A 27,659-nucleotide genomic window follows, 5' to 3' on the forward strand; every position below is an offset into this window, starting at 1 on the left:
GCTGGCACAAAATCACATGGATTTTTCTACATTTTATATTGTTACCAAGGCACAAACAAGGTCCTGCTGTACGAATACGATATGAATCCATGGAGGTATGTTCTTACCAGCGATGTATGCGGACGCTAGCCATCTGCAGTACAGATCATTAGAGCATTCGTTTCCTGACACATTACCCAACAAACTTTATATCCCATGCTAATTGATGAATTCTTGTCTGAGGGTAAGGGTTAAATATGCAAAGGCGTTTTATTCCTTCTAATTAGCGCTGTCTGTGCGGATTATATTTTGACTGTATTTTTAATGAAATAATTAAAATGAAAATGGAATTAGGAAGGAAAGAACGTCAGAAGCCGGAGCTGCCCACACATCTGCATCTCCTGGATCCATTCACAGAGGAGCTGGATCATCTCCTTGCTGCTCTCTTGTGCCCGCAGCTACTAAAATGTATATTTTCTTATTCACGTTGCAGGATCATGTCCCTTCTGAGGCTTGTGAGTCACCACTAGTGCTTTCATGTAAAATTAATTGGCGCGGATGGGTTCTTCACAGTGAAGTTGCTAAATATTACAGTATATTGTATTTTTGCTTTACTCCCCGATCAGTGACGGTTTGCCAGGGCTTTTAGGTGTTTACTACTTTAGAGTCTATTACTCCTGTAGCGGCTCTTCTTCAGGTTTTGACGTTCTATTGTGAGAGTGTCCTACAAAACAAGTACTGTATATAGTAAGGGAAACGACTGAAATCCCCAAGACGTGCATGTATTTGGTTTCCATATATAATATTAAATTATAATATATATGTCTAAATTAAAGGGGTTGCCCACTGCTAGGACTGAATGTTTGGTGCCGATAAAATAAAAACACTTACTGTATCCTCACCTGGCGCCATTCCAGTGGTGTTGGCACTCGTGTTCCTGGTGCTCTCGTGCGGCTGTTATGACACATGAGCCCTGCGCCTAATCAGCGCTGGCGTCACTGCCCCTGCCTTTGGACAAATCGAGCATCAAGAGGAAGTCAGAGAGAACCTGCAGCCATGGCTTGCTGTTGATGCTCGATACATCCGAAGGTGTGGACAGGGCTCATGTGTCATAACAACCGCACAAGTGCCCCAGGAACACAAGGGCCGACAGCGCTGGAATGGCACAGGGACAGAAGGTAACTACAGGTGGCACCAGACGTTTAGTTTGAGAAGGAGTTGTCCAAGTAGTCCAGTTTTTGCTTAGCTAGGAATTCTGCACATGGGCACTATGAAAATAAATGGAGACATTCACAACTGGCAGCACGGTGGCTCAGTGGTTAGCACTGCAGGTTTGCAGCGCTGGAGTCCTGGGTTCAAATCCCACCAAGGACAACATCTGCAAAGAGTTTGTATGTTCTCCCTGGGTTTGCGGTTCTCCGGTTTCCTCCAACATTCCAAAGACATACTGGACTGTGGCTTGGGCACTACAGTCTTAGGCTCCTCATTAAAGTAGCTAAAGACTGACAAGTATTATAAAGTGACAGCAATGTCAGTGCAAATGATTTGGCAACGTTTCTCAATGCGTATTAGAAAAGTTGACAGCAGAGCCTCCTGACGTTCACCCTTAGAAATTATTTGTCATTGTGTATTGTGGTGCAGAAACAATAACATTTGCCGTCTTATATAAGTGGCCACTTCATTTATCTTAGTGTAATAGATGAGAATAATTAATTTGAATGAATGTAATCATTTGCAGACTGTGCACATACAGTGTGTATGTGTGATCCTTTAAGGGCTCACGTTTGTGTTTTCGACCCATGACCACCTGTGTGCCGCCAGATGGTACATCTGTGACGCAAAGTCTGTTTCAATAGACGCAGTTCTCAGCTATAATTTGTGATGGGACTAAAATCTATGAAGAAAAAACCTTCTTAAAGGGAACCTGACAGCTGATTCATGCTGCCCCAAACCACGGACAGCAGGAAGCAGATTGTGGCTGGGTTATTACAGACTGATATGCTCTGCTCTGAAATGTTGCAACGTTTCAGGGAAAACATACCTGGAAAAGAGGCCCATGTCAGTCTAATGGCTAGTCCGAGGCCGATCCCTCCGCACTAAAGCATGGTTATGGAGAGTATCCCTCTGCTCAGCACTTTCTTCTTACAAGCTGCTGGCAGATCACGCTGCATTTTCAATGTCAGACGTAGGACAACCATTGTGGAACATATACTCTTATTCAAAGGTCATAACTCCTTCACGTGGTGCTCTGATTAGATAGTCATAATGCAGCCTGCTGACTGATCCCTCACTGACCTGCCCCCTAGTTTACATAATGAATACCTGTACACACTGAAGAAAAAACCCTTCTGCAGGCAGAGCCGGCCGTGACACCTGCGCTGCAGTGTAATCACATGTTTACTGTGATAATAAATGTGCTTCAAATCTATTTGAAAATGGCGCCCACCGGGCAATAGCAGCTATCAGTGTATGTGGAGGCTCAGACGCGAGTAGCGCCATCTTCGAGGAGGAATTTTTTCTTCTCTAACAACATGTGCAGTAGCAGCTATCGGATCACCTCTATATACACCAATAGCTGCTATTTCGCAGGTGCCATTTTAAAATGGATTTTTTTTATATATACTCAGGAAAACCTCAAGCACATTTATTATTATCACAGTAAACGTGATTACGCTGCAGCGCAGGTGTCACGGCCGGCTCTGCCTGCAGAAGGGTTTTTTTCAGTATGTACAGGTATTCATTATGCAAACTTGGGGGCAGGTCGGTGAGGGATCAGTGACCCATCAGAAGCCATACATATGAATACCTAATCAGAGCAACAAATGAAGCCCACCACAGGTCGTCCCAGAGCACGGGCATATCATCAAATAAAAACTACAAGTAATGATTAAACAACCACAAGACAGATTTCATCACCCAGGTATCATTTTAATCAGTGTAGCGGCACCAACCTGACACTGTATGTAGGTTATTGTGCACAATCCTTCTGACAGGTTCTCTTTAACACTCTTAAAGTTTTAAAGAGGGCTTGTCACTTTCTAAAAAAAATTGAGTTAAATTGAGTTAAACACACTGTAGAAATCCCTGCAATTCCCTGCCACATAATTCGCTTTACTGTGTTACTCCACTGCAGAGATATTCACATTTATTGCTTTTCGAGTGCAGTATGTGAAATCTCCGCTTGCAGGCCAACTGGCCATCTTTTCTGGAGGTGTGTACTTTCAACCCTCCCAGCCGCTGTCAGTCAGTGCTTGTCAACTTCTGAGATTCATAGATCAGTTGCAGTGCTGAGATTGGCAGTGTCTGGGAGGGGTGACAGCATATGGGCCCATAGAAGACTGATGAAATTCGCAGTTGGACTACAAGCAGTGATTTCACCTACTGCGCTCCAACAGCAGTAATTGTGAATATGTCTGTAATGTAGGGACATCATGGAAAATTTTAAAGAAAATGGCAGATTTAGGGGAGCTCCGAGATTTTTACAAGGTATTTAGCAAAATTTTTCTGGAGAGTGACAGGTCCTCTGTTGTATGATTTTAATTTTGATAGTTTAAAGTAGTAATCTGAAATTCTTCACAGGTTAAGATGCGACTGATCAAAATTAGCCTGTTTTGTTGACCCATTAATAATGTAGCTTACTGCTCCCCTATGTATGTCCCTTGACTTCATGTTTCAGATACCAGCGGTAAGCCTGTCATTTTATTCTGAAACCAGCACAGTCAATATCCTGTTATATTTAGATATAGTGTGGTTGTAGCGGGAGCGTAAGATGTCTGGCCTCCGTAAGTAGTTTTCATCCCACCAGAAGAGAAACTGAGACTTTCCTGTGGTAATTAGGCCTCATACAGCACAAGTCTTTAAGCCGTTGCTTGGATACAAGAGGTGAAAGTCTTCTGTCCTCCTAAGTACGTGTGATTTACATCGTCTCTCAGCTGTTTAAAGAATGATTTCAATCTGGTAGTTGATAGCAAAAATATTTTTAATAGCATTTACGGGGACCCAAGGTTTAAGGACCTTGATTATAATCTAGAGTGAAGAATCCCTCAGTTTCAGGGCTCACTCACATGCACGAATGTAACGTGGCGCAGGCCTGTAGCCGTGGGTGAGGTACTTGTACCTTCCGCCCCATCACGATACATGAAGCTGGGGGTCCGGCTGGGTGTGTGGACTTGTGGTGTGGGGGCGCTACGCCGTTGTAGGCCGCATGTAACTGATGACTTGGGATGGCCAGGTCCAGGTGTTTGACAGTTCAGTAAGGGAGACCACCAGTCAAAAGGAAACTTTTTACTCAGCGATAAATTGGGAGGGATTACATACAGGGGACATATCTTCATTAACGTTTTCCTTTCCTTTACGGAGCATTTTCCACATACAATATCTATTCCCTTTTATCTTCTATCTTCAGCGTTCCTCTACACTTCACCGTAGCCCCGCTCAATACTACAGTCCAGTTAGTACAGTCCTATTCTCAAACCACGGTTCCGCGTCTACTCTCTCCTCTATATTGCCAGTATGGCTGATACTTGTCTTCTCTGTCTCTGATTATCTTGAACTCCCGCCCAGGGCATTAGGAACAGCCATGTCATGTGGCACTGCTCACATTAGACCTCAGGTCTTTTCTCTATGCACACTGGGCGCTTTCTAACTTCCTGACAGGAAAACTACTACTTCTGTCCCATCAGCTTAGCCCCTCCCACTCTGGGCTAGTCCCGAGCAATCACTAACTGTCCTTGTCAGCTACCCATTTCTGGGTAGAATACAATACCAACACCATTTCACAGTTCACATTACACATCAACAATACACATATTCTTCAAGGGGAATGTTGGGCAATATGTCCATCTCCTTACAAGAATTGGGTCGATTACGGTAACGACACTCTGCTCAAATTCTCAAAGTTTGATCTGAGTATCCGTTTACTGTGATCCGATTCACTTGCATGAGAATATTGCAGCACAGATGCGGAGAAGACGGGGAGCTTAATTTCTCCATCTCCTACTTTGTGTGTGTCCTTGTAAATCGGACTGCACTCGTCCGAGGGCCCTGTGGGTTTGGATTTCTTTTTCCCTTAATAATCAAGACCTGCATTTAAAAACTGCATTTTGTGTTTACTTGTGTTATCTTTGTCTAATATTTACAGTTGTTTGGTGATCTGAAACATTTAAGCGTGACAAACATACAGTAGAATAGGAAATCAGGAAGGGGGCCAACACTTTTTCACACAACTGTATGTATAATATTCAGCATGTGTTCTGCATTTGGTCACTGATTTATAGACTAATGTCCAGTTTAGAACTGTTTTCATATAATCTGTAAAGGAAATTCTGAGTTTGTAGAGGAGGTCTATTCAGGATTCCTGCTCATAAAGGAGAACTATTACAAAGACCATATCGTGTTTGGATAACCTTCCCGCTGCTGTATTACACAGACAACCCGCTGATTGTCTTGAGGACCATCCATGTGGGGTGCTGCAGAAAAAATAAGCACGTATTGCTAGGTGTCCCGAGAGATTTCTGATGAGGGAGTGAAGATCCCAACTATGAGAAACTTTGTAAGACACTTGTTAGGCTTTTTTCACACATCAGGCTTTTGCCGTCAGGCTCAATCCGGCGAATTTAAAAAAAAAAAATGGATCCGTTGCAAATTGTGAACAACTGATGTGACGGATCCAGTTTTTAGCCGGATTCAGAGAGAGAGAGAAAAACAGAATCTGTCTCCGGATTCCATAATTTGACGGATCCGGCGCCATAGTGTTCCATTATAGCAAACGATGGACGGCGACGGATCCGTCTCTGTCCGTTTTTTCGACTGACACAAAAAACGTTCCTATGTCCCTTTTCTCCGGCTGCCAGAAAAAGATTGTTCGACGGATCCGGCGAAAAACGGATGAAACGTGAGGCCATCCGTCACTATTACAAGTCTATGAGAAAAAAATGGATCCGGCGGCAACTTTTGCCGGATCCGTTTTTTTTTTTTTTCAAAACTCGCCAGATTGTGGCTTATGGCAAAAAACTGATGTGTGAAAGAGGTCTTATCAAGTGGGATATTTAAAAAGTAGGGCTAGAGAACAACCCTTTTAACTACCAATGTCTCAATTATATGCAGGATCATTCACCCTGTAGAAGAAGGGATTTTACTAATATTATATCGTGGCCTGCCGTAAAGGGTGTGGCTTTGAACCTATCAAGAGAAAGACTAAGGGGCTGATACATCAAAGTGTTTATACCAGAGCACTAATGAAAGACACTTTGAACAGTTAATTTTTAAGCAATGTTGAGTTGCACAAAAATTTTCGAACTTTTTAATTGCCAGTTTAAGCAGCTCCGCCAAAGTAGGTGGAGCTTGGGAGGAGCCAGGATGGGATGTGGCAGCGCCCACCCATTAAAATCATCAAAGTGCTACTGATAATGTGCTCCCAATTCGCTAGCTGGTGTGCGCCTCGTAATGAATTCAACTCATCTTATTCCTGCAGGTCACTCATTAACAATTGTGTGCAAAATGCCCGTCCCAATAAATCAGGGCCTAAGGATCCAACTGATCATTTCCAGTTGTTTTATGTCACTTTTCATTTTTTTGCTTTATGGTATTCGTTCATGTTTTTTGTGCTAAATCCATCAAAATATCACATGTAGTTCATGAAATTTGCTCGAAAGCAAAAATGCTATTTATTGTTTTCTTTTACCTGTTTCTGCCTTTCTAATGCAAAAAGTCACATGTTCCGCTAAAATGACACAAAATGTATGAGGGATAAGGAAATCAGACATAAATAAAATCATTCCAGAAGGAGCTTGAATACATTTGGCCACAAAATGTGCGACTTTTAAAAAACAATTGCAATTGATTTTTTTGGCCATAGATATCTAGAAAACTAAAAACTATGCCCACAGAAGCAAATATGAAGAAAAAAAACAAACAACAAGCCAACACTAATAAAATAGAATTACAAAAGGTGTCATCAAAAGAAGAATTTGTCGCAAATCAATGACACCAAAAAATAGACAAAATGCAATAATAAATCGGGCTCTTTATATAAAACTAGATGTTGGCCCGATTCTAACGCATCGGGTATTCTAGAATATGAAATTGGAGGTGTAGTGAGGTACCGTGAATCTTCATCTACATCTATGAGTATTGCTTACTAAACCGTATAACTCTGAGCTTGTGCAAATCAGTAATATGACCATGTGTAGTGAGCTGTAAGTGGAATCTGTCACCAGGATTCAGATACTCCATCTAAGGCTACGTTCACATTTGCGTTCTGCCGGGCTGCGTCGGGCCCAGCCGCGGCGACGCATGCACCATGCGCCCCTATATTTAACATGGGGGCGCATGGACATGCGTTTGCATGCGTTTTGCGATGCATGCGTCTTTTTTGCCGCAAGCGTTAGGGCACAGAGGACGCAGCAAGATGCATTTTTTTTGCGTCCAAAATCCGGCAAAAAAAGGACGCATGCGTCGCAAAACTATGCGTTTTGCATGCGTTCTTGTTTGCGTTGTGCGTTGCGTCGCCGACGCAGCCCCGCACAACGCAAATGTGAACGTAGCCTAGGAGCAGCAAAATGTAAGGACAGAGACCATGATTCTAGCGATGTATCACTTACTTTATTGCAGGCTGTAGTTTTGATGAAAAACTGTTTTATCTGCTCCAGATTTAGCAGTTCTCTAAATGCTAAGCTCTGTATAACCCCTCCCACACCACTGATTGGTGGCTTTCTGCCTATGCACAGTGTACAATCAGTCGTGGTTGCGGAAGTGGACTATTTGGCAGCAGGTTTACTAGTCTAGTGATAATCTCCTGCTGATAAAACAGTGATTTTATATAAACTACACTAAGAAGCCCAATTAGTGATACATTGCTGGAATCTAAGCAGATTTTGCTTTACGGTTTTGCAAAATCTGAAAGAATCCAGTGAACGTAGGTCATTTTTTTTTCAGAATTGAAATGGGATATTCGAAAATCCAATTCCCAATGATCTCATGGTCGTATGTGGAATCTGTACTCAAAAGACTCCCAACAAATCCTCTTTACATTTTGTTATTTGTACCGTTACTTGCTTAATCTATAGAACACTGGTAATAAATATGACATTAAGTTTTAAAAAGAGACTTTAAAAACGTGCGTAAAAGCAAACAAACCCATAAGAGCCCTCAGTGTTTGCCTGTGTATACAAATGGCTGCAACCCACACTGGGAAATGCTAAAATATTCCTGATGCATCCTCCCTGCTGAAAGTCACCAGAGCTGAAGCTGCATTTTTTGGAGAGAAAGTAAAAAAAAAAAAAAATAGGGAAACCTCCAACGTAAAGTCTCCCAACTGGTAAACTGCTCCAAGCTTCCTGTGTAATAAACAAATGTAAGCTTTGTTTTCCTGCAAGCTCATTTGGCCCTAAGTGTGACTCAGTATTAGGCTGTGTCTGTCAGTCTTTGTGTACTTAGCTGCTTAAAGGAAGTGGGAGGATTGGAGTTCTGACTTCTTGGACATTTTGCACAGCAGCCACTTTTCACAATGGGAGATGAGGTATTTGAATGTCTTGTGTTTTTCCTATTTATTGTCATATTTACAGTATTATGATGTGGCAGTATTAGCCGGAGGAGGAAGCTGAAAAAAGGGAACAGGAACTCCATTGAGTGCTGGCAGGGTGGTGAAAGTTTCTCCTCCGTACAATCATACTTCCAGGGATGTTCATTAGAAGAACTGTATTAATCTGTTAGTGATTAGTCAGGAAAGCCTCTCGCTGCCCTGACTTATGTGGCAATTTTAACGATTTTTTTTTTACATTTCTGGAGGAATTGTATTTCCAGATGTGTGTTCATCTTTGCCCTAATTTATTTTTCCGTGACATCCTCCTGTAAGGAAGAAGATGTGCCGTTACTGTGCTGTAGCCACAATCTGTCCATTTTGGGACTTTTTCGGCTTCTATATGTAACTCACGTACAAATAACAAAATGTATGATTTCTAAAAAATTTAAAAAAAACAAACTTGTTTTTTCCTGTAGTACTGATGTAAAATATAATGTAAAGAGTGCATGAATGACTGTAGTAAAATATGTGATATATAGAGACAAAATGCAAGAATCCTCTGTGTAAAAATGCATATATACATGGAATTTTTTTTTGTCCTTTGCATTGCCCTCGCTGTTGTGAACTACAAGGCTCAGCATGCCTGAACTGGTATTGGTTGAAAGTATTTTATAAGCAGCTATAGCAGCCTATGTCCCATCTGCAATTAAAAAAATTGCAAGCAGGACTTTTTTTTTTAACTTTTTTCCATAAAAATAATGCAGTCGTTATTCTTGCTATCAAAAACAACAAACCAAAACATAAACCTGTGTAAATGGAAGCCATGACAGCTAAGCAGAGTGTCTTTTCTAGTGGTCCTCTTCCTGCAAACCTTTAGAGACTGTCAGTTTTATCTATTTTTGGGAATTCTGGGTGACAGCAAAAATTGCAATTGGTACAGTACTTGCCATCACCCAACTTTCCACGTCTACTAAGCTGCATTGGTATTGAAGGGGACATCATTGCCTAACTCATAGGAGCTGCTACTTAGTAGGACATGGTGGTTGTCATATTTTCCAGTGGCAGAAAAAAAATTTGGTTGTACTGTCGGAATGAATGTCAGAAAGCGCCTATAAACTCTGGTAGCCTAACATTTGCAAGAAGATGGGCACTCAAGTTCTGCAGTCCTAACTAACAGTGTGAAAAAAACATAGTTTACTGCAAGTTTTTCTTGCAATGGCAGTCTATGACAGATATATGCATCTTTAGGGTTTGGTTACACCTGCGTATATCTTCAACAAGTGCAATGCGAGTAACAAACCTCATTGCACTTGCACCAGTTACTCAATGAGACATTGCTCATCTGCTAGTTTTTCCTCAGCTAGAATTGGGTTGAAGAAATAATTACAGCATGCTGTGTATGGCCTCGTAGAATAACCGAGACTTGCCAATGTAAGTCTGTGGGTGCTGTCCAGTTTTTACTCATGCATCTCAAAAGAAAGCCGACGTTTCATCAGCCACCCCAGTAAATTCACAGCCCGAACCGTCAGAGCTGAATAGATAGGTAGAAAGATGTCAGTGATATATTTAATCAGTGCTTTGAAGTTTTCTATACTTGTATTTAGCTAATAAATAAATGAAAAAATGGCTTGGGGTTCCCCTTATTTTTAATAACCAGCTAAGGAAAAGCAGACAGCTGTGAGCTGATCTTGTCAGTCTGGGAAGAGGCCAATTACCATGGAGCTTTCCAGCATATTAATATCAACTCACAGCGGTTTGCTTAGCTTTTACCAGTTATTAAAAAGGGGACCAAAAAAAAAATTATGTGGTCTCACCTCTATTTTTCATAACCAACAACAGGTTAAGCAGACAGCTGTGGGTTGATATTAATACGCTGGTAAGGTCCATGGATATTGGCCCCTTCCTTTCCTAATAAGACTTACCCTCAGCCACCACAGAAATGGCGCACCCATTAGATGTGCCAATTCTGGCGCTTAGGCCGGGATCACACACAGCGAGATATGGCTGAGTCTCGCAGGTTAAAACCAAGGTCTGGCACCGGCACTCCAGAGCGGAGCGTGCGGCCGCACAGCAATACATGGAGCCGCACGCTCCGCTCCGGAGTGTCGGTGCCAGAGCTTGGTTTTAACCTGTGAGACTCGGCTGTATCTCGCTATAGTGTGACTCCGGCCTTAGCCTCAGGCTCTTCCTGATTGCCCTGGTGTGGTGGCAATCAGGGTATCCAGAGCCCTGCTGCAGAATTACAGCAGGAGTCGGTGCACGTGTTACAGAAGGATAGAGAGAGCGTAAGGAGCGCTGCGGTGAGCTTACCTGCTAGAGCGCAGGACATGAAACACGTGACCTCTGGGGAAGTGGGCGGAGGCGGAGCCAGATGCCGAGTGGCGTTTGCCAGAGAGTAGATTGAACGTGCCGAAGTCAAGCCGGGAGGTCGACGTAGTGCCAAAAGAGTGAGACGTAAGTGTGGTCGGGACATAGCAAAAAGGTTGGGGAGCCATGCAGTACAAACGGGGCAGACAGGAGGGAAGTTAGAGTACCAAGCTGAAGGTCAGAGCCAGAAACAAACAATTAGCACAGAGACACAAGGCAAAGCACAGAACGCGAAAACAGACCGAGTCATACACAAGAAAGCAACCGGACAACAGTATGCAAGCACACCAGGGGGTCAGACACACAGCCAAGACATATGTATCACTGACAAGGATCCCCACATGAAGGCAGGTAAATATAACCCCCCCCCCCCAAACCAGAAGGAGGCTGTACAAATTAACCCTGAGAGGACAGGGAAGGAACCTTGTTCACAACCATGGCACATGGTAATGGTTTTGGGGTTGATAGCAGCTGTATAATATCCACTGACTTCAAGCCCAGGGGTTAGTAATGGAGTAAAAAAAATAATAAACACACACAGAAAAGTCCTTTAACCCCTTAATGACCACCAATACGTCTTTTAACTGACCTGAGATATAAGAGAATAGCCTCCCCATACAGATGACAATCCAGCATCTGTTGGTTGTACACTATAGCTGACAACTTGCTGTATCAGCCACGATCAATATTTGCACCTTCTAAATCTGTTTAACCCCTTAGATGCTGCTGTCAATAGTGACTACATCATTATAAATGGTTAAAAGAGTGTGGGGGCTTCTTCTTTATCCCAATTGGTGCCCTCAGATCATGATTTTGTTGTCCTGATGTTTGCGATGGCAATTCATGACCAAATAGTGGCCTTAGAGTCTGACGGCTATAGTAATCTGTTTAGAAGTTAGCAACATTTAGGTGGTAAAAATACACATTTTCATTTCTGTCATGCCACTTTGCATTAATTCCTGTAAAGCACCTGAAGGGTTAATAAACTACCTGACAGCAGTTTTCAATATGTCTGGGGGTGCTGTTTTTAAAATGGTATCACGCTTGGGGGTTTCCCAATATATGGGACCCCTAAAGTCACTTCAAACATGGATAAGTCCCTAAAAAAATAAATGTGGTAAATTTCTTTGAAAAAATGAAAAATTGCTGCTACAATTTAAACCTCCTAAAATGCTAACAAAATAAAATAACATTTTACAAATGGTGCTGATGTAAAGCAGACATGTGGGAAATGTTATTTATTAATGGTTTGCTGTTGTATGACTATCTGGATTAAAGGGATAATCATTCAAATTTTGAAAATTGCTAATTTTTTAACATTTTTCTCAAATTTTTTATATTTTTTATAAATAAACACAAAAAATGTTGAACTAAATTTACCATTATCATAAAGTATAATGTGTCACGAAAAAACAATCTCAAAATCACTGGGATTTGTTGAAGCGTTGCAGAGTTATTACCACATAAAGTGACACTGGTCAGATTTCAAAAATTTGGCTCGGTCACTAAGGGGTTAATTGTAAAAAGCACTCCCCAACACTTGCCCTCTTTTACCCATTTGTTACCATAAAAGAATAATCCACAGGTGTCCGCTGCAATCCATAATATGGATGTCCCACAGCGTTCCCCATCTTCTTCGTCTAGTTTTTGGTGCCCCGTTCAGAGAACGCACCTCCATAGACTGGAGCAGCAGCCACTGCCGGTTCTTGCGCTGTGTAACACGGCAGCTGTGAACTGCAGTGACATCAGTAAGGTCGGAGTCACACTACAGCGAGATACGGCCGAGTCTCGCAGGTTAAAACCAAGCTATGGCACCGGCACTCCGGAGCGGAGCGTGCAGCTCCATGTATTGCTGTGTGGCCGCACGCTACGCTCCGGAGTGCCGGTGCCAGAGCTTGGTTTTAACCTGTGAGACTCGGCCGTATCTCGCTGTGTGTGATCCCGGCCTAAGGTTTCAGCAGTTCACAGCTGTTGACGTGCGATAACATTACTGACGTCACCGCTCAGATGTGAGCGAACCCTTATAGGCATCAACTTAAATGTATCTGTCTATAATTCGAACCTAGGATACACTTACCAGACATGCTAGTTTTCACCTCAGAACCAGATTTCAACTAATAGTAGAAAGTTTGGGGTTCTAAGGAATGAATGAAAGGATTTGTCCAGTATTAGAACACATGGCTGAGTTCGTTCAGAAACAACATCCGCCCCGACCATGAGTTGTGTGTGATATTGCAACTCAGTTACATTCACTTCAATGGGGCTGATTTGCAGGATCAGACATAAACTGTAGTCAGAAGTGGTGCTGTTTCTGCAAGAAAGCAGCCATGATTTTCTATTCATGGTTAACCCCTTTAAATTTAAGATATTCTTGTAAAAGGTTAAATCAGTGAACATTTGGAGCATCTACAATAGGCTACCAGCACCAGAGTTTTGTGTGTGTATGATGTACCTGGTTTTCAGTTGAGAAGGATATTTGGGAGGAATATTGTGAATTTGTGAGCTGACACACAAAGCTGTTCTCACAATTCCCCACCTACAGTTATTTTCAGCTGGATGCCAGGAACAGCACGGAGGACATACCATTGGTGCAACCTGTTCAGCTGCACAGAGGCCTAAGAGGTAGGGGGGCACATCCAGCTAAAAAGCAGGTGGAATTGTGCATGATGATGAACTATTGGATGAACTTGCCTCTTCTGTCTGTGTCCTCCGCTGAGGCACAGCAAACAGCGCCTAAACTCATTTGCACTCTATACGTTAACACTTTTTCAGCCACTATCCATGACCTTTTTTTAATGTGTTTCCATCTCATAACTACATTTCATTAAAGGGGTTTCCCACGACTTCGACAACACCTTTTAAATTCTCTAGTCGCAAGATAAAATAAAAACAGCTTATACTCTCCTCCTGCACCAGCAGTATCCAGCAATGACAGCGTCGAGTCTCCTGCTGCTCCCTTGACATTTTTATGTCACATAATCGCTGCAGCCAATCAGCAGCTAATTGGCTGCAGTGTTCACACTTCCCCATATGTCCCAGTTTTGTCCAAGGGAGGTGGATGTGAAGCAGCCAATTAGGCTACGTTCACACTGTTTAACATGGGGGACGCATGCGTTTTTGCTTGTTGCGTTTTCCGACACGTGCGTCTTTTTTGACGCTAGCGTCGGACCAAGAAAACGCAACAAGTTGCATTTTTCTTGCGTCCGATTTTCGTCAAAAAACGACGCACGCGTCGAAAAACGCAGCGTTTTTGCGTGCGTTTGCACGCGTTTTTCGGTGCGTTGTGCGTTGCGTCGCCGACGCAGCGGCGCACAACGCTAGTGTGAACGTAGCCTTAGCAGCCACTGATGGGCTGCAGTACTCACATGGCCTAACAGTGTCATGCGATCTCCAGGAGACCTGGCTGCCCTATCGCTAGAACAGTGCTAGCATGAGAGAAAAGTGTAAGCTTCATTTATTTTATGTTACTTGGAGTACGACAGCATTTAAGGAGGGGTGTCCAAGTAGAAGAAAGCCCTTTCAGTCCCATTTAAATTGCTACAAACCAAGTTAGCTTAAATGAATGTATCATCAGTATATTACCATATATTTATATCATTTTTTGGTTTGGATGTGTTTTTTAATTTCATTTTGAATGTTTTTTCTTTTCCCACTGTGCAGTAAAAAAAGGTTTTTAAATATTGCCTTTTTTACACTGACAAATGGGACTATTATGCAGTTATATTTCATGTTCTTTACAGAAAAGTTTTCAGTAATCTCCTTATTACAGGCAGGATTACGAGGACTGATAACACTTCTATGCACAGCTGTTTGCCTGATATCCACCAATCACAATAGGTGATATCCCAGGTGACCCTGCTCCCCCTCCCTTCACAATGACCTCTGCACATGCTCATTAGATGCTTTGGTAAAAATCATGGGGTCTGAGTCTTTTTCTGGTAATGTGCATGTGGATTTCCTGAAAGAACTGAAAGCATAAGCATGCCTGTATGAGAACTGTTTCTAATGATCGTGATATGAAAAAAAAGAGAAATGTTCATTTATTTTACTTATATAGCACCATCATATTCCACATCCCTAATGTGAAATTCTCCCCTTATAATCTGTTTAATTCTAGAGAATGTGATAATTTATGCTAATATATGGACACATACAAGATGTAAATTGTGTTGTTAACATCTGGAAGGGAATCTGCTGCGTTTTTAATGTACAATTTACATCCTGTGTGGCCATATCTACAAGTGGTATTCTGGCTGGAAGACATCACCCCCACCCATCGTTAGAATGGAGACGGAGTGTGAATGCTCCACTGCCGACCTAATCACGGCGATCAGTGTCATCAGCTGGACATCCACCAATCTAGAAATCTTTACTGTGGATAGAGAACTGCTTCCAATCAGTATATTCAGTATAAGTTCACTTATCAGACTCTGAAATGTGATTTTTCTAAACTTCTCCTTTATGTCTGTTTTGCACACTTGATTGCAATATGAGACAGAAAAGGATCCGAAAAGATTTATTTGTGTGCTGAGCTCAGTGATTGGCTGCAGCGCTGTTAATGAGCTGTAACTACTGCAACCTGTAAACATTCCCCAAAAGTACAGCGGGGAAACAGCACTGGGTCTCGGGATGATGAAACCGCTAATTAGCTACATACACTTTAGGCTCCGTTCCCACGATGAGCTTTTATTGTGTTTTTGACGCGGCATAATTTCGCTGCCCAAAAACGATGTGTAAACTGAGCTGCTGTGTGATTTTGATATCTGCAATCTGTCATTGTCTCTTGCAGGAAATATATGTTTTATTTGCAGATTTTCCCCATAGACTTGAAGGAAATTAGCAAAACCTGCAGGTAAAAAAACGCATGTGTTTTTAGTGCGTTTCCACAACTTTATCAATAAAGTTTTATTAAAGCAAGTTTTAAAAACAGAGAGGCTTAATTTAAAACTTAACATAACAGAAAGACAAAATCCGAAGCTGAAAAAATGTAATAAAAACTGATGGGAACGTAGCCTGCGTGTGAGGGTATGTTCAGCATAATTTATCACAGTCTCATAATTTGTCACATTTTCTTACTTACTATGGAATGCCGTTGCCATTTTTTGTTCTAAATCTGTGTATACTTCCAATAGAAAGCTGTGACATCTCTGACTGTATAGTCTTATTGAGGCTGTACCAATTGTAAAAAACAAAATAAGAAAGAAAAGTTTATTTTCCAGAATATTTCTTTATGGTGTACCTTTGTATGGAGTAATTTGGTCTATGTCTCCGCTCCATACAGTATGTATGTATTTAAGGGTTTTCTGGGCTGAAAAGAAAAAAGGCTATAGTCACTTTAGAGCGAAGTGAAAAGCAGCTTAGACTGTAGTCGGCAGCAAGTACACAAATCCATATGGTCACATGATCGCCCACTTGCACAACGAAAACAGGTGAATAGTGACAGTGTGCACATTGCTGATATTTTCAGCCCCGAAAACCCCTTTAAAAGTGAATCTGTCAGCAGGATTTTTCTAAGTAAACTACTGGCACCTGCGCACTGCAGTACTTTGCTCTACCCTCAACAGGGCAGATAAAGTACGCCTGCGCAGGAGCACGATGCCGGGGAGCCTGTGTGGATGATGCAGCAACGCGTCATCCACAAGAAGCAAGCAGTAGGGCAGCGATCATAAGAAGATGGGAGACGCCGGTCCAAGACCAGCGACAACGACACCCATCGGACCAGACCGCCCCCCCCCAGGTGAGTATAATAAAACTTATTTTTTAGTTCTTCCATGTTGGGTTGGGGGCAGATATACAGTATTATAGAATGCTGTATATCAGCCCTCAAAGGTGATGGCTGCATCTTATATCGACCAAACCTGGTGACAGGTTCACTTTAACTGTAAACCTCTAACATTCATTACACAAGAACCACAAGATGGATTTCTTCATCCCAGGTATCATTTTAATCAGTATAAGGCCAGTGTCACACTCAGCGTAGAGAAATACAGTCTGTATTTTACAGGCATAATACGCAGAAATGATCCCAAAACAGCGATCCGTATGTCATCCGTAGGCAGGGTGTGGCTGCGTATTTTGCGCATGTAAACCTCCGTATGTAATCCGTATGGCATCCGTACGTAATCTCGCCGGCTTGCAAAATGGACATAGAATGGATCCATGGGCTCAAATATTCGTGAAAACATATATACAGTCTCTCTCTCTCTCTCTCTCTCTATATATATATATATAATGTGTGTGTGTCAGTGAGACATATATATATATATATTTAATACAGTGCAAGATAGCAGAAAAGCCGGTAATTAAATTGCCGGCTTTTGCTATCTCCTTCCCAAACCCGACATGATATGAGACATTAAATGAAAGAATATACACTGGCGCTATAACTGTAGATGTGAGCTACACAAGTGCCGCTGGTACTCCTGTCAGATGATGTGCCCAATCCGACAAACAAGAATAAAAGACCAGTATAAACGAATAAAGAGTACCGCGCTACAAGTGACTAGGGCTAAGTGCCGTCCATGATCCCAGCGTAACGACTCAAAACTCCCTATGGTCGCAGATGGCAACTAATACTAACTGACCAATTTGCCAATTTGCTTATACTTAGAAGAGGAGAGGTGTATTGACCTTCTGTGTGCGTAGTGCAACTAGTTGTGGCTCTCCTGCTGAGCTTGTAATATTATACTGGTACACCGCATTAGTAGATGGTAACTATGCGACCATAGGGAGTTTTGAGTCGTTACGCTGGGATCACGGACGGCACTTAGCCCTAGTCACTTGTAGCGCGGTACTCTTTATTCGTTTATAATGATATGAGACATGGTTTACATACAGTAAACCATTTCATATCCCTTTTTTTTTGCATATTCCTCACTACTAATGTTAGAAGTGTCTGTGTGCAACTTTTGGGGGCTGTAGCTGTTAAAAATAAAGGGTTAATTCACGGAAAAAAATTGGCGTGGGCTCCCGCACAATTTTCTCCGCCAGAGTGGGAAAGCCAGTGACTGAGGGCAGATATTAATAGCCTGGAGAGGGTCCATGGTTATTCTCCCCCATTCTCCCCCATGATTAAGGGTGCTTAGTCACCGGAAACGCGTTGACCTTGGTTTTAATTTTTTTGTATGCTGATGTTTTGTCCTTTCACTATATTTTAAGTGAAATAAATTATGGATTTTTCACTATTTCGTTGAGCTGGATCTCCTTCTCTTTCCTATAGTTTATTATACTCTTAATCCAAATGACGACCCTCGTTCTGTAAAGGAAAAAAAAAGAAAAAAGCAACAATAGCCCATACCTTTCCGGCGCTCAGTCACGTCCCACGCTGTAAATCCATCTGAAGGGGTTAACAAATTTTACAGCCAGGAGACTGTGTGTAAACCATGCCTCATATCCTGTTGGGTTTGGGAAGGAGATGGCAAAAGCCGGCAAATGAATTACCGGCCTTTATGCTATCTAGCGCTGTATTAGATATAAATATATATGTATATATTTATATACATATATATATATATATATATATATATATATATATATATATATATATATATGTGTCTCACTGACACATATGTATATATATATATATATATATATATATATACCCCTATACTATGTGTAGACATTTATTTTAGCTATTCTATTCTAACCTGTCAATGTGATTTTACTGTACACCGCACTGAATTACCGGCTTTTCTATAGAACAGCGCTGCGTATTTCCCGCAAGTCACACTGCTGGTCCGTGTGTAATCTGTATTTTTCTCGCCCCTATAGACTTTCATTGGCGGATTTTTTGTGCAATACGCTGCCAACACAGCATGCTGCGATTTTCTACGCCCGTAAAATACGTCAGAGAAATATACGACAGATAGGAGCTGCCCCATAGAGAAACATTGGTCCGTGTGCAACGCGTAGTTTTTGTGCCTCTCATACGTCCGTAAAACTCTCTAGTGTGACGCTGGCCTAACAGCGGCAACCTGACAGTGTCTGTAGGTTACTTAGCAAACTCCTGCTGACAAGTTTGCTTTAAGGCCGCTAGTTAATTTATACCCTTTGAAGGGCTCTAATTATATATGTAAAACAGAGGCTCAGTGACATCTCTCACCAATAGACATTCACTTTTAGAAATGTATCCATTTAACATAATTTTATTTTCTGGATCCTGGATGGAAAAGCACAGTCCAGTAGTATTCTATATTTTTTTTAATCCACTACAGTATTCTATATTTTTTTTTTGCAGTATGCTACAAGTATAGCAGCCAGAGTAAAGCCAGAAAGTCACTTTTGAGGCCTCTGTATAGTAGTAAAACCCTAGTTTGTACGCCAGCAGCTTTCCTGCATGGCAGTAACGCTCTGTGAGTGCTGCGTAACGCATACTGAGTGGATTTATACCGAAAGGTCACTCATAGGAAATATGGTAGGTCAATGAGGGCTATAGAAGAGTTTAATGTATATGTCGGAGATTTCCTGGCACATATAGGGGTGCAAATAGTTATGTTAGGAGGCCCTGCTATATGCTGTGCATAGCAGTAGAGTGTTTTTTTGTTATGTTTTTTGCCTATTATAGTATATACGGTTGATATGATTTCATTTTCACTAATGACACATGCAGCCAAATCATGTAAGCTTATTTATATATCTTTTAATTGCCATGTCTAATGGTATTCCAGTACGGTAATTATAGCAGTCTAGTTACTGTAGTAATACTGGGAGTAAATGTTTACTGTAGAATAATACCTATAAAAGTAAGAATGACCTAAATTTGCAAGCACTAATTCAGCAGTGAACTACGTGCAGGATTTTTTTTTTTTTTGGCAAAAAGTTCTACAGATGTTTTAGATCAACTAAATATGGTCTACAGAGTATGTTTCTAAATTGGCTGTATGGAGAAACACCCTATTCTTTTTAATTTTGTATGTCGCGTGATCTTAAAAGCTGTCATCTGCCAAAATGGCTACTTTATGGGAAAGTTCTGAACATTTCACCTCCTTTACCGCCAAGGTTTTCCTTTAAGGGGTTAGGCTAAGGTGTGTTTTCTTGGCTGCGCTGGTGTCTGCTCTTGACCCCTCATACTCCATGGTTATCAGCACCAGGATGTCATTATTGGCACTGCGCTGTGTCCCACCCCATGTGGTATTAATGATATGTACAGTAGACATTGTTGTGCAGTGGTTAATAATGGAAAATATGTTCCTTTTTTCCACTCACAAGGCATAGATATATGTCTGAAGCTTCAAAATAGTCTACTACCATAAACCACAAGTATCCAAAGGGGCCGTGACGCTCCTCGGAGCCCTGAAACCTTTGCAGCACCACTTCGAGATTTCATATAGAAGCAAAGGGCTTTTCAAATAAATGGCAGCTTGCTTAGAGCGTTTTGTCAGAGAATTGTTGAAATTGACTTCTGGGTTTCTGAGAGATTTGATTGCTCAATAGTGTAGGAAGCAAAGACCTATGGCCCCGATTCATGAAGACTGGCAATTTTCACTCTGACTTAATGAAGGGGCATGGTGGAGTCAGATGCTCTTGATTAGGAGGCTCGTGCCAAGTGGCTTGCGTTCCCGTGTGCCTCACCACAAATCTTACTTCAGTCGGTGACAGAAGTAATATTTCTGGCTTGAGGTATGCACAGCTAGTCATGACCAGCTGTGGTGTCATGCTCTCATCACGCTCCCGTCCTGTTCCAGCTCATGACAGATCTGGCGAAACTGGTGTGAAATCTAATTTTTCGACTATTCAAAGCACTTTATGCCATTCTGATGTAATCGCTTTTGTGAATCTGGGTCATATGCATCATTTTGGCATCTAATGAAATCAGAGACATATTTCAGCTGGGCTCATATAAGAAAATGCTTTATCATTGCAAAATCTCGGGCCCCTCACTTTCACAAGTTTTTAATAGTATTGGCCTTTTGGGTATTCCTTTAACGTCTGGGTCTGAGTGCAGCTGTAACTCATGCACCCACTATAGTTATGTCCTTGGGAGTAGGGAATGTTTCTCTGAATATTCAAAAACTTTATTCAGACAAGCCCCCAACGTTTCCATGCATTGCACTAAGCCAAATGTCATCCAAACAATGTAACTTTGGACTCGGTTTACCTCCTTTTTGTTAGTGTCCATCTATTTTGTGGGATACAGTCGAATAAACTACCACACTGCTGTATCTTGCAAAATAGATGGATACCACCAGACAGAATCCAAAGTTTTATCTTATGGACCCTGAGTCATTGCAGAATGGAAAGTCAGAGGATATCTGAATAACATTTTTGAGAATGCAGCTTTAATCCCTAAATGGAATATTCAGTGTAGAGCGTCTTCCTAATCTGAAGCCTGGCTTAAAGCGAACCTGTCAGCAGAATTATGTTAAGTAAACTACAGACATTTTCAGGTTGGCACTGTTATATTGATTAAAATGATACCTGAGGTGCAGAAATCCGTCTTGTGGTTCTTGTGTAACCAGTGTTAGAAGTTTTCAGTTAATGATATGCCCATTCTCTGGGGCGAGACTGTAGGCAGAGTCTTATCCTCCTGCTCTAAGCCCAGAGAAACCAAGGAGAGACCTGCCCACAGGCCGCCCCGAAGCACAAACATGTTCCTAATCATAGAGACAGACAGAGAGACAGACTGTGCTTCGGGCGGCATGTGGAAAGGTTTTTCCTTGGTTTCTCTGGCTTAGAGCAGGAGGATAAGACTCTGCCTACAGGCCGCCCTGGAGAACAATAATCTCATTAACTGAAAACGTCTAACACTGATTACACAACAACCACAAGACGGATTTCTTCACCCCAGGTTTCATTTTAATCAGTATAACCGCGCCAACCTGACATTGTCTGTAGTTTACTTAGCGAAATCATGCTGACAGGTTCAATTTAAGTTATGTTTGCATGCATCTGTTTTTTCCTGCATTTTTTATGCAAATTAAAAGCTGCTCTTTACAATACCAGCAAAAGCTATGAGATTTCATAAATCACACGCTTGTTCTTGTTGTCAGACTGAACTTGAGAACTGCATTGTTTTTGTTTTTTAACTCTGCAGCATGGCAATTCTTTGTTTTTGTACAGTTTTGTTTTACCTATGCAAATCAATAAGAACGTATAAAAACACTGCAAAAATCAGATTTTGCTGCATTTTAGCAGTGTTTCTGGTAAATAAAACTAACTTTATCAAACATGTACTGTAGACAAAGCACAGATGTAATCCGAACTCGAAAAACGGGAGTTTTGAACTTGTCATTTATACTGCCAGGTGAGCAGATTTTGGCTGCAGAGAAAAAATAGGCAGCAAAAACGCTGTGTGTGAACATACCCTTTCCGTTTATGTTGCCAAGTGCTCATACCCTATACCACGGTGAAGCTACGCTCACACATGATGTTGCAGTCCTTGTGTTGTTCTGAGCTGGTGCTATTTTCCCCTCCCATCAAACTCAAACCTTCATATTAGGTGGGTCTCCTCCACCCCCCAATCAAATTTATAGACCTTAGACATATTCAGCCTCTTGCCTGCACACCTAAATATTGCTTCCACACAGTGCTAAGAAATATTCAACCACTTCATGCCATATAATGCCATTATACAATCGTAATGAGAAATTACAGTGCACTATACAAAATGTAGCTATAAATGCAATATTTATACGGTAACTATTGCCAATACAGCACATAGAAAAAATGTTGACATACAGTACTAATACATAATGCTGCCATACAGTGCAAAATAAAAAACAAACAAACAAGTTTTAGAATGCAACACTATTCATACATAAAAGCACAGAGACACACCAATATGTGTACGTAACCTCCCCAAGATACATGATGAATATGGTCGCTCTTTTCGGTGAACAGTGGGTGAATTGTGATGTGCTGATCATGCAAGAAATATGAATGTATGAATGTACCCATGTGATCCGGGGTAGGTCATTGCTTGTGATACATAGAGGAACTTCTGATCTCGGGGATTTAATCATTAGAATGTTATCAATGCTAATCAGCGCTTCATTTTCATCTGAGGTATTGGAGGAACCTACTAGATTGAGGACCTTGCCTAGTATGAGCACCAAGGGCTTTTTGGCCACACGTACCCATTATAACCTATGGTGCTATGCAGATGCCTTTGTTTTTACATGGACCATATGTCAGTGCAGAACACGCGGATGACAAGGGCCAATACAAGTCTTTGGGTCCGTGAAAAAACATGTACAACACACGGATGACATCAAGGTACAGTCCGTGTGCTGTCTGTATATGACATTGCAAAATATAGGGGAAGCTTTGTAATTTATTTCTTTATCTATACTGGAAAACACTGATGAGACTGGGGGTAAAAATGGACACACTGACAGAAAACGTTGACACCTGTATCAGTTTTTCGCATAAGTGTTTTGTATGGACATGTGACAGAGGCCTTTGGTTATGTGCACACAACATCTTTTTCAGGCAGGCGAGCTCAGGGAGTTTTTCAAAAGAAAGATGCTTCAGGAAACAGCACTGTTTTTCTCTTCTTTTTTTTTTGCTTCTCTACTGTATGCTTTTTTGATCACTGGCTCGTATTTTGAGCATTTTTCCAGCATTTTTGTGGTGTCTTTTTTACTGGTGTTTTCTGGTGTTTTTTTTTGTTTACTCTGTCCACCAATGATGAAACCATTGGCTGTTTTGTAAGAAAAAACGCTTTCATAGTGTTGAAAAAGATGCCCTTTCATCTTCTGGGCGTCTTCTATTATAAAATACAGAGCGTCTTCCAAGAGGATAACGCATGAAGAGTGATCATATGATTTCTTTTAACCACTTGGTGTCTTTAGAAACCTGAAGCAATTCAAAGGAGCTCAAACCCTCGACATAAGCAAAGCAAGCAAGGCTGTGGAGTCGGTGTGAGCGTCCATTTTGGTGGAGTCAGTATAAAATGCATTGACTCCTAAAAGATATAATAAAATGGGAACAGTCGTACAATGCAGAATATGCTGTAAATGTTTTTAGAATTAATTTGGGAAAGTTATGAAATGTCCTATAAATGTCTGTTCTGTTCCTGATCTAAGGATCTGGGCTTTCAGTTGAGATGAATCTGTGCTGCACTTTATGTCCATTCTCAGTAGTGACCAGTGCTGTGGGGTCGGAGTCAGAGAAGTTTAGGAGTCGGAGGTTTGGCTAACAAACTCCACAGCCCTGATAGCAAGTCACTTTTGCATATTTTTATAAATGCATGAGTGTTTAGTTTGCTCTTCTTCAGATTTCAATGCATAATCCACGAGAAAGAGATCACTTATGCTTTTAGACATCAGCATACCCGCTAAGTTTCGCTAGCAAAAGACACTTAAGAAAAATGTTGGTGGTATTTTTTTAAGCATATTTTTGTTGTCTTCTCTGTCGTTTATTGCAGTAGACTGGTCACCATTGATGTTTTCTTCTCTACTGGTATGTATAAGTCAGTGACTTTCTTAGAGGAAGCCGCCTGAAGAACAGTCAGGGCACTTCTTTTAACTGCTTTACATCTTTATAAGCGTGAAGTGGTTAAAAGAAGCTCAAAGAAGCACTGAGCATGTGCACAGCAAGCTGTTTTTACAGTTGTTGTGCATTTGTTCATTCTTGTTAACGTTCATCTAGGGCTATTTCAGGTGAGTTATGGAGTGAACCCTCCTGAATATTGTGTGCACATACCCATAGATTTCTCAGTTTCCTCTTAAGCGTATCCGTAGTGGTCATTGCCACATTTGGTCAATCTCTCTTCTTCATGCATTAGAAGAGATAAGACCTTCGTATTTCAACTTGTTGATAGCCTGTGATTGTATATCTGTACTATCAAAAAGTTTTAAAGGGGTTTTATTTATTTAATCACCATCATAATCCACAGCACTTTACAGGCGCTATAATTACTGTCCCCATTAGTATGTCTTTGGAGTGTGGGAGGAAACCGGAGAACCTGGAGGAAACCCACACAAACATGGGGAGACAAAATAAACCCCACACAGATGTTGTCTTTGGTGAGATTTAGACCCATGACCCCAATGTTGTAAAGCAACAGTGCTAACCACTGAGCCATCGTGGTTGACTCAACATCATAAATGGTTAAAATTAGAAAGTGTTTGTAAAGACAAGCATCTCTTATTCCAAATACTCTCTTTTCTCAAGAACTGATGGATGTTTAATTGTATTGTTTATTGATCTTTGCCTAGGTTACCTGCCATGCTTGCAGTCTGTCAGAGGTGGCCTGTCTGCTAGGCAAGGAGGACAGCTCTTGCAGGTTCTTTGCAATAGAGCTTGCAAGCATTGCTGTAAAATTGGGCAAATCGTTACAGCCAGGGCAGGCTCCAGGTTTTCGTGGGCCCAGGGCAAAACAGTGTTGGTGGGCCACTTTAACACATTCTACGATAATATAGGTATAGGAACACATGGGCTACTTGCACAGTGAACAAGTCTGTATGATCATGTTCACACACCACCAAGAAACCTGAAGACACAAAAGAGAATAGTAAAACCAAAAACACTCACATGGATTTTTCCTCTCTGAACCCTGTTCACACAGGTTATATACAGATGATCAGGTTTTTAAATACATCAGATAGGGATTGCATACATTAGTTAGGACTGCTCTGATAAGGGTATACCGTGAAGATTGGTAGAGCAGCTTAGTATACATTTTTTGCAATAAACGTATCAACCAAATACCCTGTTTTTTACATCTTTTACTAGCACTTGTGGATTACTGCAACATTTTTTCAAACTGAGTGTTTTTGGTTTTACTATTCTCTTTTGTGTCTTCAGATAATATAGGTATAGTACAATGCCAAAGATTTCTCTTACTTCTTACATTACATGAGTGATATCTATTGTAAATTCTACAATACCTAAAAAATCCGTGAATCCTTGCAGCGCACAGCACACATAGTGACTGTAGACTTTTCATTTTAGTACAGTATAGTCATCCATGCTGTATTATCGGCACCACATAGTGCTCCATACAGTATTATGGGCACCACATAGTCCTCCATTCAGTATTATGGGCACCACATAGTCCTCCATACAGTATTCTGGGCACCACGTAGTCCTCCATACAGTATTCTGAGCACCACGTAGTCCTCCATACACTACTATGGGCCCCATATATTGCTCCATACAGTATATTGGCCCCATATAATGCTCCATACAGAATAAAGGGTCCATATATTGCACCATACAATATATTGGGCCCGTATATTGCTTCATACAGAGTAATGGGCCCCATATAATGCTCCTTACAGTATAATGGCCTCATATAATGCTCCATATAGTATATAATGGCCCCATATAATGCTCCAAATAGTATATAATGAACTCATATATTGCTCCATACAGTTTAATATCCCATATAGTGCTCCATACAGTATAATGGTTCCATATATTGCCCCATTCAGAATAATGGTCTCATATAGTGAACCATACATAAAAATAAAATAATTAAATACTCACCTCTTCTTGTTCCCTGCAGCTCTGGTCTCCTCAGTGTCTTCTAGCGTTCTGCACTGCTCAGCACAGGGCACGCTGTTGTGGCGTCATAGTGTCCTCTGCCCTGAAAAGTCATAGTAAGTCAGAAGATGCTGAAAAGACAGGAGCAGCGTGAAATGTAGAGGTAAGTATTTGAGGAGGGTTGGTGCCAGTGCTGGCATCGGGCTCCCCCGACTCACGGGCACCATAACATGCCATTGTTCCCGATAACAAGTAGGACCCCCATTCATACTGGACCCCTGCACTAGCCCAGATGGTGACTCCGGTCCTGGCTACAGCTTCAGTTTCCCTGTCATGAGAGACTGCACAGTTCAGACCATTAGCTCCACCATGTTGTGGAGATAAATTATTAATGATCGGAGCGCCCCAGCAATCAGGGAGGCAGAGGAGCTCCTGAAGCTCTATGTTGGAATAATGATTTTTTTTTCTTTCCTTTTGGTATTGCATAATACATCTTTATTATTGATGTTGATGATTACATTTCTTAACTACCGGTAAATCTTTTAAGTGTAGACTCCTCTTCATTAAATAGGATATGATGGAAATATAATTTAAATAACAAGTTTAGTGACTTAGTAAATCAATGCATTAGACAACTTATCTTTTACTCATCTGCCATAGACCAATTATTATAGCCTTGAGCTTTACGGTATTCTTGGCTGCACTGCAATTCTACTTTCATATTTTTGCTTCATGTAATTCTCTCCAAATGAGTTTGTCTCTTTTGGACCTATGGGGCTGTTTATTGGTTAATAGCCTGTTCTAATTCTGCAGGGCCAGTCTAACCCTTCTTCTCCAATAAAAAATAACCAGATACATTTATATACATGCTCTTAACTAGCAATAGGTTTTTGGAGAACATTTATGTTTTAAAATGTTGCTCAAAAAAAACTTTCACTCTATTGATTCTATGGGTTATTTATATATCAACCCATAAGGGAAAAGCCAGACATGCATGAATGTTATGGCCCGTGTAGCTTGGCAGGTGATACAGCTGTTGCCCCTGCAAAATCTAGTAATTGTACTATAGGCTGTTTGAAAACCATAGCGTCTCCCTGCCGTCGCAGTTCTGCATCATGAGCACCTACAGACACGTTTTTCTTTCTTTTTGCATATGAAAAATTGACCATTTTTGACAATTGTGCTAGTTCCAGTTTTCTGACATGTTTGGTCCATGCATCTATATTTACCATCAATGTGGCATCCGTATTCCTCATATACTGTAAAAACATTCCAATTGTCTTCTACCCATTAGACACATAGATGGCATCTGAAGGCTATTGTTTTCTTTGATGGACCCATTTAATTGAATCGGTGAGTTTGA

General features: G+C 41.2%; 1 protein-coding gene across 2 annotated transcripts in view; it reads left to right on the plus strand.

Moving 5' to 3' along the window:
• Nucleotides 1-27,659, plus strand: part of SH3KBP1 (SH3 domain containing kinase binding protein 1) — a 497,532-nt gene that overhangs the window by 344,664 nt on the left and 125,209 nt on the right. The window contains exon 1 of one of the 2 annotated variants that reach the window (XM_069761513.1): nucleotides 8,376-8,497. The exons of the other annotated variant lie outside the window; for it this stretch is intronic. Coding sequence (XP_069617614.1) covers nucleotides 8,486-8,497 — 12 coding nt within the window. The 5' untranslated portion in view covers nucleotides 8,376-8,485. Of the gene's footprint in view, nucleotides 1-8,375; nucleotides 8,498-27,659 lie in introns of those variants that run through there. 2 annotated transcript variants of the gene reach the window in all.

Source organism: Ranitomeya imitator, chromosome 3 (genome assembly GCF_032444005.1).
Source record: "Ranitomeya imitator isolate aRanImi1 chromosome 3, aRanImi1.pri, whole genome shotgun sequence".
NCBI classification, from domain to species: Eukaryota; Metazoa; Chordata; class Amphibia; order Anura; family Dendrobatidae; genus Ranitomeya; species Ranitomeya imitator.